The following is a 12,795-nucleotide window of genomic DNA, read 5'->3' on the forward strand; positions in this document are numbered from 1 at the left end:
GAAAATGCACATGTAAACCAGAAAACAGAAGCTTTTCTTGGAGGCTTTGTGGAATTAGTCTCAGTATTTGGAAAACATAGTTCATATCTGTGTATAATGCAATGATATATAATAATACATATATAATATAGATATAATAGAGATAGGTTCGTAAGTGAGCCCAGATAGCTACCTACCCATAGTCCTTAATCTTCCTTAAACCCGTTCCTTTATCTTTGAAAGATCATAGGTATCTAATTACTCATAATTTATATGTGTAAGTTTACTAATGTATCTGGAATTCTGGGATTGTCTGAGTATCTTCTTGACATAAGATAGAGAAATTTGATTTAAGAGCATGGTGTTTTCATTCAATAAACTTTCTTGGATAGTTTGGTAGAGAATTGATCAACTCAATCACCACAATTGACTAAAAGATATGTAAATCATTTCATTTTGCTTTTCTGAATATTGACATCTTGGAAATGGGGATGAGAAGATGTATTTATAATGTGTAGACAAATAAAAGTGAATGTTACATGTTTTATTAAAAATCATGTGTTTAATATGTTTCCATTTTAATTTCATATCAATAGAAAACATTACACACATATAAAGTTTTGTTTAAAATTTACTACATCTCTATGATGATCTATAACATTAGTTGATTTTATAATAAATGTTCTCAACAAATACTTGATGAATGAAACAATACGTGGATAAATAAATGAAGGCCCCAAATTTTCCATTGAAGTCAACAATGTGAAACTGACAGACATTCCCGTCAGTGCATAGATAAAAGGGTGATTGGACACAGACTAGTCTAAATTAGATGACCCTTGGGAGAGGACCAGCCCAAAGAGACTACATGGAATAATTTGAACAGGTTATTCATTTAAAGAATACTTTTAAATATTTATAATTTCTCTTAATGGACTCTCTGATGAAGGATTTGCGAGTCATGTGTCCTTAAGTTGACATAAAAGACTGCTATACATTTCCTTTCTTTATTATTTTTGTTTTAAGGTGATTTGGATCACACTAAATTTCACCAATAAAGTCTCTCAAATATATGAAATCTATAAGGCAAATAAATAAAATAAGAGGGTAAGTTCATAACAATTTGAGTTTTCTGAATGAAATGAACAGAAACGATAGCTAAATAACCATCCTCATTATTAGTATCTATATATAGATTTTTCTCCCTCTTTAGTTATATAGATATATATTTAATTGTATATACATACACAGTTTTATATATATAATTATGTTCTCAAAGCAACTAGAATTCAATAATATATATATAGTTACATATTTTATATGTGCAAGAATATATATATAGTTACATATGGTATAATGTATATTGTCTAGCACGATGTACATGTGATGATGTATATTTATGTTATGTATAATGTATACTATACAATAAATAATATATAAAACCAAATATATAAATTATAATTCAATATACACTATATATTTATATAAACTCTATAATATTATATATAACTCTATATATTGCATATTATATATATATATTTATATCATTCTACCTGCCATGAGAATCCACTCAATGGCACTGTTTGGATGAGTGGGGCGTTATTTAACTTATGGAGCTCACTTTACTGTCAGAGCACATTGCACTCCAAAGGATTTCCCCTGGTTAACACTCAGAAGCCCATCACCAGATCTTTCTTCTTCCAGCCCCTCTGGGTGCACTCAAACCTCCATCATAAGATAGTTCGGGTCAGAACTGAGCATGTGAACTATTTGTACCACCCAGAAACTTCTTATTGGCATCAAATATCAAATAAGAGGCATAAAAGTTAGTGGGGCAAAAGTGGAACTGAAATGTAACACAGTTTTTTAAACAATTGTTTGAAAGCCCTTGATATTAATTAGCATACCTTGCATGAGGAATTTCAAAGACTATAGTTCAACCATATCAATATCTCCTTTTGAAACACCTAGTGTGCATTTTTTCTAGGATATACTTCATTTTTTATTATCAGCGAGGTGTTAATTAAAAGTATCCCACTAGAATAATCAGAGGTTTCTCCTTGCTTAATTCAGAATATATGGCAAATGTTTTTTATTTGAACATGTCAGACAAACCTTCATTATACCAGAACGAATCCTTGATAAACAATGTACCAACTGAGGTCTTACTGGGGGCCTCCGGCATCAGTTAGTCCTTATTATAGGACTATAAATTTAACTAGAGCATATGAGATGCTTTCTTTCATAATTACAACCTTAGGAAAACAACAAAATTGTCTCTGTTCAGAGAAATATGAGCCTTTTCATCCTGGCAGTTGACTGAGACAATTAATTTGCCATTAAGGCTATGTCAATAGTGCCTTGTGGTTTACTGTAAAAACAATGCATTTTCACTAATTGGGGAACAGATGAATCTTTGGTGTTATTTATGATATCTTCAAGCAGGAAATGTGAACTGCTAGCCTTGACCCAATACAGTGCTCCTTTTAGATGTGAGTCATGTTTTGGAGCCTGGGGAACAAGGGTCAGTTACTGGCAGTTGACCTCCAGGAGTGACAGGAAATATGGATAATTCACTGTCACTATTTGTTGCTGCTGCTGCTGTTAACCTTCTACGGAATCATTCTCTGACGAAAAAGCCAGACTTTTTTGCAACTAAATATGTAATGCATATTGGAAAACGACGTAATTACAATGTGCTCTTAATGGAATAGTCAATGTTGATGCTGCCATCACTGGGCATTTTCATGGGAGGTAAGTGTACTTTCCATTAAAGTTTTATTTTAGTCTGAAATCTGGCTTAACAACCATGGCCAATGATCCTCAGTAGCAGACATGCCGTATCATTTTTAAATGTTTTATTCATCCAGGTATTATTTTAGCGATTTATGAACAAAAATAAACTACCAAGTGTGTTTCAGGATATTTATCACGATGGCCATGCTTTCAAGCCATGCGGTAATGATTTGAGTGTGTAAATGGTTCAATACTCAGCTGCTAACTGAAAGTTTAGAAGTACAAGTTCACCCAAAGGCAGCTTTAAAGAAAATCCTGGGGATTTAGAAAAACCTGCCATTGAAATCTCTATGGAGTAAACTTTTCTGACACACTTAGGCCACCATTAGTTAGCATGGAGTTGCCACTGGTACTAGTTTACAAATTAATCCTATTGTTAATATGGTGAGTTTTCCACCAATCAGAACGCAATGAGTGTCATTAGACAAATAATTCCTATCTACGTGTTAATCAGTTAGTCTGAGCCTCAAATAATTTGGTTGATTTTGCAACCTCACCTGTAGTTAAAGAAAAGTTTCACCCCAATATTTGTTCATTGTGAAACCCATTCTTTGTAAGGAAAAAAAGACAGGAAAAAGGAATCTGGAGACAGAGTAGTTGTAAAAACTGGTTTATTTTTTAAAAATAAATACAAAAATATAAATATAAAACATTAGCAGATAAAATTTGATGAAATGAAATTGCACAAACGTTTGTATACCAGGTTGCATATCACACCTACTAACAACACATGTACATTTTCTTTAAATTCAATGTACAGAACAGGATCTATTTGAACTTGTTCCTTCGACTTTTAAAAGCTTCAGTTGCAGGAAGGGCAGGACATGTATCTAACAGAAGCGGCTTATTTGTGAGGTTATTTAAGGGAGACTTATCCTGTTCAGGTTTCAGAAATGATCTTTTATTTACTAAGATGGACAACACTGACTTTCCGTAGCTTTGGCTCTTGGAAGTGATTAAATAAAACGTCGTATATATTCCATGAGACATCCTACAGGAAAGAATTAATGCAATTAATGAACAAATTAAAAATGTAAATGGGGAAACAATTGTGATGCACGGCAGGAAAAGCATCCTGAATATCAAATATTGTGACACGTGGTGACGGCGTGGGTGAGTTACTTCCTCTTGCTTGAACGGAACTCGCGGCCTACGTTAACAGTCTTTGTCACTGTCGCCACCCCCGTACATTTCCGCTAGCTTGTTAAACCGGGGGCCCCATTCTCGGAGGTATTCGTAGTTTTGGTCTCCTTCGGTCGTGCCCGACTCTAACGAGCTCAGAGACTCAGCGATGGAATCGTTCCCTTCATAGGCGTAGGTGGCCAGCGAGTCGTAGGGAGGTGCCGTGGGGTCAAGGTCATGCTCCTTTAGCCTCTCGTTAATGAAATCCCGAACATCGGTGTTATCGGGCACGGTCGGAGTCCTCCGGGGGATAAATAGCGTTTCTGGGATAATGTCCCGCCTCAGCTTCTTTTCTTCCATCGCTGCAGGATTCCTCAGGGTGCCGATATCAAAGGCCTGGGTGTCCTCCTCTCCGCCGCCTTCATCATTGTAGCTCACAATGTTGTCTCTGATGTCTTCTTTAGACAAGATCAGAGGCTCTTTCTTCCGCTGCCGCTTCAGAGCTGCAAATAGTACGACTATAACTTGAAAGAAGAAAAGAGGAGAAATTAGACGTCCGCTGGAAGGCATCATGTAAATAATGAGTGGGAGTAAAGGGGTTGGAATGATTTCACTTTACCATCGAAGGCGTAGAATTTAAAGCCAATTTTGTATCTCCAACTGTTTTCTTTGGTGATCTGGCACTTGTTGAAAGGTTTGGGGGAGGTGTTTATGAAGTGTTACCATCTTTATGTTTTCAGGACTAAAACGTCATCCTTAAATGCCATGACTGATCATACATATACTTTTCTATAAATCGTTTAAGGATGGTTTCTGATTTGATAAGTCGTCTTTTTCTTTTATGTGAGACATGAGATGAGATGGTACAGACATGAGAATACAAACTGAAAGTAACATCAAAGGATCCAACTAAAACCAGGAAAAATCATGCCTTCATTTTTGCACCCTAATAAAGTAAAAAAAAAATACTTCACAAGACTTGTGGCTATTAGTTTTTTGTTAAATAGTGTTGCTGAGAAATTACTAAAATAAATTTACTTACTCACAGTCATCTAATTGATTCTGACTCATAGCAAGGTCGTAGAGAAGGGTAGAAATAAATGCCCCATGTGGTTTTTCCAATACTGCAACTCTAACGGGAATTAAAAGCCTTGTCTTTCTGGGGGTTTGAACTTCTGTTCTTGCAGGGAGAAGCTCAACTTGTAACCCACTATGCCACCAGGGCTCCTACCAGAACAAAAGAAAGCCCAGTAATTTGAACGCTAGTTTTGTTGAGACACGGATAAAATTTTCTGTAGTAAGAAGTAGCTTCTCTGAGTCCAAGAGATGGAAACAATTAGATCATATTAAGATGGAAAGTGCTGCTGAGGGAAATCACTGCTCTTTGAAGATGAAATCCGCAGCTAACGAATGACTTAGTGACCACAGGCAACCCTCATTGAGTCAGAATGGACTCCATCGGAGTGGGGTTGGTTTTGGTTCGAGGCAGGTCATGCACTCAACACAAGGGCAAGTCATTTTCATCCTCAGAGAAGACTTGTCTCTCTTCCCTGAGACACTAATCACAGTGATAGTAATGATGCCAATGTTGTCATCATGGCAATAATACAAAAGATAACAAGAAAACAAACAGAAAGCAAACCCACTACCAGGGAATTGATTCTGACACATGAAAAATTCAAATCAAATTTCCTCTCATGGTTTCCTTCACTCATTATTCCCAAACACTTTCGGGGTATTTCTTTAAACATAAATGTGTATCTGTAGGTTTTGGAAGATGAGTCACTTTAACTCACAGTGACTTTTAGGTCATAGTAGAAATGCCCCACAGTGTCTCCAAAACTGGCCATGTTGTTCTCCCAAGGGTAGAACTGCCCAGCATTCACTTAATGGCTGAGCACTTGACCACTGTGTGGCTGGAAGACTGTCTCTATATAGCCCATCAAGGTGACGATATATATACGAAGAAGCTTCAAAAGTTTAGTGATAATTTCCCATTATATTTTAATTCAATTTTCACAGAAACTTTAAAAAATGTGTGTATGTGTGTGTGTGGGTGGGTGAGTGTTCAGATGGAGGGAGGTGAAATAAATTTTAGATCCTATCGAAAAAATATATGTACAATGAATAACAACCAAGTGTGTGACATTGGAACATGTTTTGAATAGTTCTAAATTTTGCTTTCATTATTTGTAAAGTGTAAATAAAATCCTACAAATCCCATAATCTTGTCGTGAAAGAAAAAACCTGTTTTGAGACAAAGTGCTAATTACAGATTCTGACATGCAGTGAACACATAATGAAAACATGCTATTGTTAATACTATTTGCACTGATGATATTTATAGTACATATTTTACTGGAATGAGTTTGGCTACATAATCTAAAAGTTAATACCCTCAAATAAATATACTATCCACATATTCAAGTGCACAGTCAATTATTACAAAGCATATTTATTTTCTTTCTTCAAATATTTATTTTTTTGATGATAGTTGAATTATAAAATATAAACTTTATTAATGCTTATATATGCTATTAAATATAATCAAGTTTAATAATCTTTGCATTGTGAACAAGTAGTCTGATTAATCACTCAGAACAACAGAATCTATGGGGTCTATTTTTAAATGCAAATCATTCTCATTTTTTGAATTACATTTTATATATATTTTTAAATCTAGATAATCATTTTATACCCTTAATTGTTTATCTAGCATGAGAAATTAACCTTTAGTTTCTTTACTGCAGAACTGGAGCATATCAATGTTATGAGAAAAGTAGAAATGTTTCTTCTATAGATAAAGTAGATATAGACACATTGAATACAGTATAACGGAAGTTATTTTTAAAAGCCTAACTTCATATAAAACCTTGCTGTCTTCTAGGAGTCATGCACAAATATTGCTTCAAATCAGCTTTGCCAGAAATAATTTCAAATTTTTGAGAATGGTAACCTTTCTATGTAGCATAATTTTTGTGAGTATGAAAAGTTAGTCAGACTTAGGTCCAAACATTTTTTTTAATGTTTTGAGATTTTTCTCATGTTGTCCAACCTTAAGACTTGCCTGTAGACACCCTTTTCTCTTCTAGCCCTCGGCTGCCTGTGGTCCTCTTGAGAGGGCATTTGACAGTTGACCCAGAAAAAGGCGATAAACCCAGATTCTGCGAGTCTACTGCTGCTTGGGACATGCATCACATCATAAGCCAGCTCCACTGCCTAGTGATGCCTCTCTCTTCTTTATTCTGTGACCTCTGTTGAAGAGGATGTCTAATTTCCTCATAATTACGACTATACCTAGCAAGAGTTAAAACCATCTTTCTTTAAAACGCTTTGATCCTACAAAACCCATGAGTCATTTGGTTTAGCAAATGTATTGCAAAGATAGATATTTGTCTGTTTGTTTTGAACTAATTTGTTCACATGAATTAGCACCTGGTCCTTGTTGGTAAAGTCTTGCTATTGCCAGTACTGCTTCAAAAACTCTTTTATGTTTTTAAAGTCTGTTAGGAAAACATATCTTAATAGATTTGTTTCCATAGTTATTAATATCTTCGAACATGGGGCTATTTGAGAGGCAGTGATTTGAACAGCGAGTTTTGACTTTAAGAACATACTAAAATAGGCCGCCTAGAAAAACGAAATCTCCCTATCTCCACGGCGTCATCACTTACCCAGCAGAATAATGATGCAGAGGAGAATAGCGATCAGCGCCCCCGTGCTGAGGCCAGCAGGGAGGAGCAGGGCTTCCGCGCTGCAGGACTGCATGTTGCCTTGCCCATCACAGGCGCACACGCGGATGGTCAGCGTTCCCGTGCTGCTCTGGATTGGGTAATCATTGTCTGATATCACCACCGGAAGGAGATAAGTACTAATTTCGTGCCTATTGAATCCATTTTTTCGGGTTAAAATTCTGGCAGTGTTATCTAAAATAAATTTTATAACATTACAAAGGGTTTGGGAGAGTACACTTGTTGCCCTTTTTGGCAACACAAAATTTTTATTAAAAAAACCCTACTTATGTAAAATCGATGTCCATTTCCTAATCTGAAGCCTATAAATATTATCGATTTAAAAATCAGTCTCTGCATTCCTTGATTTTTGATTTTCTAATTCTCTGATAATGTTTGCAAAAAGTTGGTTTTTGGATAAGTGAATGAATGATTTATCAAAGCTGCATAGATGAGAATCTTTACAGCTTTCAAAATTCTTTAATATTTGACACATTAAGAAAAATACATTATAATTAAAATGCTGTTTTTTTTTAAAAGTATGTACAAATACCCTCTTCACACACATACACACATACACACATACACACACACAACAATAACCCGGAAGAAAAAATAAATCATTGGGTCAATTTAAAATATTGTTAATATGTTTCAGTTTATGAAGCAGACCAAACAGCTACATTCCAATGCCTGAGAAACAACAAGCTACCCGATTGTTCTAAATGTTTGTTTCCATTCACTGGAATGAATGTAACAAGTCACTCAAATGATTGGTATAAAATCTGAGGTGACAGATAGAAAGTGGCTAAGAGAATCCCAAGAGAAAACTTTTGAGGACATTTCCTGTTCATGTCACCTTAGAAATATTAGGAACAAGTTTTAAAGTTTACCTTCATTATCCTGTACTGTGAAGTTTGGATTGACAGCAGCTAAACTGAAGAAAAATTTCTGTCCACCTAAAGGGTCATCTTTGTCTACTGCACTTATAGTCTGTATTAGCTGCAGAAAAAAGGAAATATATACATATATATTCATCATACTCCCGTGGCTGCAATCTGCTTTATCGTATGTAAAATTGTAATTCCCCTATCTTGCCTATAAATAAATGAGTGATGAATGCAGTTGATTATACATCTTGGGTATGTAACTTTATTTGAGTCCATTCATATTTTTATTATCATTTTCATTTTATCATATTGAATCTCTTATTTTATGGCTCTTTCTTTGCCTGGAATATTATACTTTGCTTCAAAATAGCTAGTATTATTTTATTTGGAGTTTATTAATATACACTTATTATTTGAATGAACGGGTTTGTAAGAATATATTAGCAAAAAAATCAGGCATAAATTAAATAACACCAAGAAATATAATAGACGAGTAAGAATTTTTGTTTATATCAAGATAAGATCAATATGTTAACACTCCCATAGTCCATTAAAAGGATAGACTGTCTACATAGTGCTAATAGATTTTACTATGTAAATACAGTGTCCCAAAATAAAAAAAATTGAGAGGGTTGGACAATTTGAAGCACAAATTGTGTATTGTGTAAAATAACCAAAAACATTCATTTAATTTTAATATAAAATAATGCGTTTCAAACCCCAATATTGCCATTTATTTGCATAATTTATAAGACATAAATAACTAAACTAAAGTTTTCAGTGAAAATATTGCATTTTAGATCAATTATTATAACATTGCACAGCTGGTCTTTCAGTTCATCATACTGGGGTGGCTTCTCGGTGCCTATGATAATAAAAGCGTTCCAAATACAGCAGGGACCCCATGGTGAACAGGTGTCAATGGAGTTTCTAGAATGAAGACAAACTATTCAGAATGAAAACTCAATTCACGTCTGCAGCATTAGCCCCTGACAACCTGATTAATAGCAACAACCCCTGTTCTACCGCAGTGCCAGAGAGAGAGGCACATAGGATGCGCCTGGAGAAGAACGGCCTCTTCAAAGGTATGTGGACGTTGGTAACACGGAGCAAAGGCGCAGGGCCTTCCCTCAGAGGGGTGCCACCTACTCAAAATAAGAAGAGACAGCAGCAAACATCTAATAATAATTAGAATGTGATATGCATAAAATATGCATTTATGAACATTTGGAAGTCTTTGAAAATTAAGTGGAATGAAATAAGATAAATATCATAGGTGCGAGTGAGCTGAAATGGACTGGTATTGGCCAATTTGAATTGGGCGGTTTTATGGTTTACCAGGCCAGAAAGGAAGAATTCATAAGGAATGATATAGCATTCATGGTCAACCAAACCAAACAAACACATTTGATGCTTTATCTTGAAATATAGTGCTGGATGTCTTAGGTTAATATCTCTATGCTAACAAAGAAGACTAAGCCATAAGATAGATCTTGGTTGAAAGCAGAGACTACCAGGAAGATGTTTTATTGACTATGTAGAACAAAACAAACTGGATAACATTGTGAAGAATGGGAATTTGAGAGCACCTAATTGTGCTCATGAGGAATCTGCACATAGATCAAGAGGTAGTGTTCTTAACTGGTTTACAATCAAGAAATGTGTGTGATGATTGTATTCGTTCACCATGCTTAGTCAAATTGCATATGAGCAGAAAAGAAAATCTGAGATGATAGAAGAAGAAACACAGAAAGGAGGAACGTTCTTTAACAGTGTGTATTATACAGATGACACAGTTCTACCCATTGACTGCAAACAGGATTTGAAGTATTAACTGATGAAATTAAGGAGCCTGGTGGCCTAGTGAGGTTCAAGTGGGTCTGCTAACCAGAAAATCAGGAGTTCATAAACACCAGCTGCTCTGTGGAAGATGAGGCCTTTAACTCCAATAAAAATGTATACCCTTGGAAAGAAGAAGTTCTACTTTGTATCATCAGACAGCAGGAGTCAGAATCGACTCAATGGAGTGAGTTTTGCATAAGAAAGCCTTCACTATTAACAATATTAACAATCTGCAGTGTGGGGATGACACAATATTACTTGCTGAAACCGAGCACTTGAAACACTTGCTGATAGAGAACCAGGATTGCAGCCTTCAGTTTGATTCCAGCTCCCTGTAAAGAACAAAAACACCCTCACAACTGGACTAATAGGTCACAGCATACCAAATGGAGATACACAATCAAGACTCATGAAATCAACTGTTAGGAGATCAAAAGACATATTGCGTTAGGGAAACCTGCTGCACAAGATCTCTTTAGAGCTTTGAAAGTAAGATGTTACTTTGAAGATGAAGGTGTGCCTGATCCAAGCTGTGATATTTTCAATGGTGTCATGTGCATGTGAAACTTAGACATTGAGTAAGTAAGACTGAAAGAGAATTGATATATTTAAATGGTGGTGCCAGAGAAGAATATTGAAATCAATCTGTATTGGAAGAAGTAAGGACATAGTGCTTCTTAGAGTCAAGGATGACAAGACTTCGTCTGACAGATTTTGGACATAGAGTCAGAAGAGAGCAGCAAGCAAACTTGTATCATCTGCATATCGCACATTATTAATATACCTTCCTCAATCCTGATGCTACATTCTTCTTCAGATAGCCAGTTTCTCTCATGATTTTCTCAGCATACAGAGTGATCAAGTATTTGAAAGGATATTTCCCTGATGCACAACTCACCTGATTATGATTGTTTTTACATTTTGATATTTTTATTTATACAGGTTGCAATGTTTTTTTCCACACTTCAGTATTTTAAATTAATTAATTTATTTTTAATTTTTTTATTGAGGGCTCGTGCAACTCTTATCACAATCCATACATACATCAATTGTGTAAGGCACATTTGTACATTCATTGCCCTCATCATTCTCAAAACATTTGCTCTCCACTTAAGCCCTTGGCATCAGCTCCTCCTTTTCCCCCCTTCCTTCTTGCTCCCCTTTCCCTCATGAACGCTTGATAATTTAAAATTATTATTTTGTCATATCATGCACTGTCTGACATCTCCCTATACCCACTTTTCCTTTGTCTGTCCCCCAGGGTGGAGGTTATATGAAGATCCTTGTAATTGGTTCAGCTTTCCACCCTACCGTCCCTCCACCCTCCTGCTATCATCACTCTCAACACTGGTCCTGAAAGGACCATCCGTTCTGGATTCCCTGTATTTCCAGTTCCGATCTGTACCAGTGTACATCCTCTGGTTTAGCCTTATTTGTAAGGTAGAATTGAGATCATGATAGTGAGCGGGTGGGGGGGGGTATTTAGGAACTAGAGGAAAGTTGTATGTTTCATCATTGCTACACTGCACCCTGACCTACTCATCTCCTCCCCTAGGCCCTTCTGTAAAGCGATGTCCAGTTGCCTACAGATGTGTTTTGGGTCCCCAATCTGCACTCCCCCTCGTCACAATGATATGATTTTTTTGTTCTTTGATGCCCGATACCTGATCCCTTTGACACCTCGTGATCACACAGACCAGTATGCTTCTTCCATATGGGCTTTGTTGCTTCTGAGCTAGAGTGTCGCTTGGTTCCCTTCAAGCCTTTAAGACCCCAGCCTTTTGAAAGCCAAGCACCATCAGCTTCCTTCACCACATTTGCTTATGCACCCGTTTTTCTTCACCTCTCCTGATTTTAAACCATGCACTATTCCCTTGTTCTGTTCGCACAATTGTCTTGATCCATGTTCAAGTTTGGAATAAACTCAATGAAGTGTTCTGGAATTCCCATTCTTGTCAAGGTTATCCATAGCTTAAGATCCACACAGTCGAATCCCTTGGCATAATCAATAAGACAACAGTAAATAGCTTTCTGGTATTCTCTGCTTCAGCTAAGTTTGTCCACTTTCTCCAAATCTCTGAAAAGTACTCCACTTACAGCATGGATCAACATCTTGGATTCCAATTATTAATAGCCCTATCAAGGACACAGTAGCACTCCCCCATAAGGTTTCTTACGCTGAGATCTCTACTAGACAGAACTGCAGGTCTTTTCTTAGTCAGAGTAGCTGATGAATTCAAACTACCAACCTTTCAATTAACAACCAAGAATAAGTATTTAACCATTTTATCACCAGGAATTCTTGAACCAATATACTACTCTAAAAACTGTTCATGAAGAACTGGTGTTCAAAACACTCCAACTGACTCCTTATCTAAAGATGTACCACCTTCATCTGACTTCTCCAAGCTTGTTTCCTTTTTGCTTCTTCTTTT

General features: G+C 36.1%; 1 protein-coding gene across 1 annotated transcript in view; it reads right to left on the reverse strand.

Moving 5' to 3' along the window:
• Window positions 1-3,930: 3,930 nt before the first annotated feature.
• CDH10 (cadherin 10) overlaps window positions 3,931-12,795 on the reverse strand; it is a 125,211-nt gene continuing 116,346 nt past the window's right edge. Inside the window, exons 9-11 of the mRNA XM_075542552.1 lie at window positions 8,522-8,630; window positions 7,572-7,823; window positions 3,931-4,421 (exon numbers count right to left, since the gene is read on the reverse strand). Of these exons, the coding sequence (XP_075398667.1) occupies window positions 3,931-4,421; window positions 7,572-7,823; window positions 8,522-8,630 (852 nt within the window). The remainder of the gene's footprint in view (window positions 4,422-7,571; window positions 7,824-8,521; window positions 8,631-12,795) is intronic.

Source organism: Tenrec ecaudatus, chromosome 2 (genome assembly GCF_050624435.1).
Source record: "Tenrec ecaudatus isolate mTenEca1 chromosome 2, mTenEca1.hap1, whole genome shotgun sequence".
Lineage (NCBI taxonomy): Eukaryota > Metazoa > Chordata > Mammalia > Afrosoricida > Tenrecidae > Tenrec > Tenrec ecaudatus.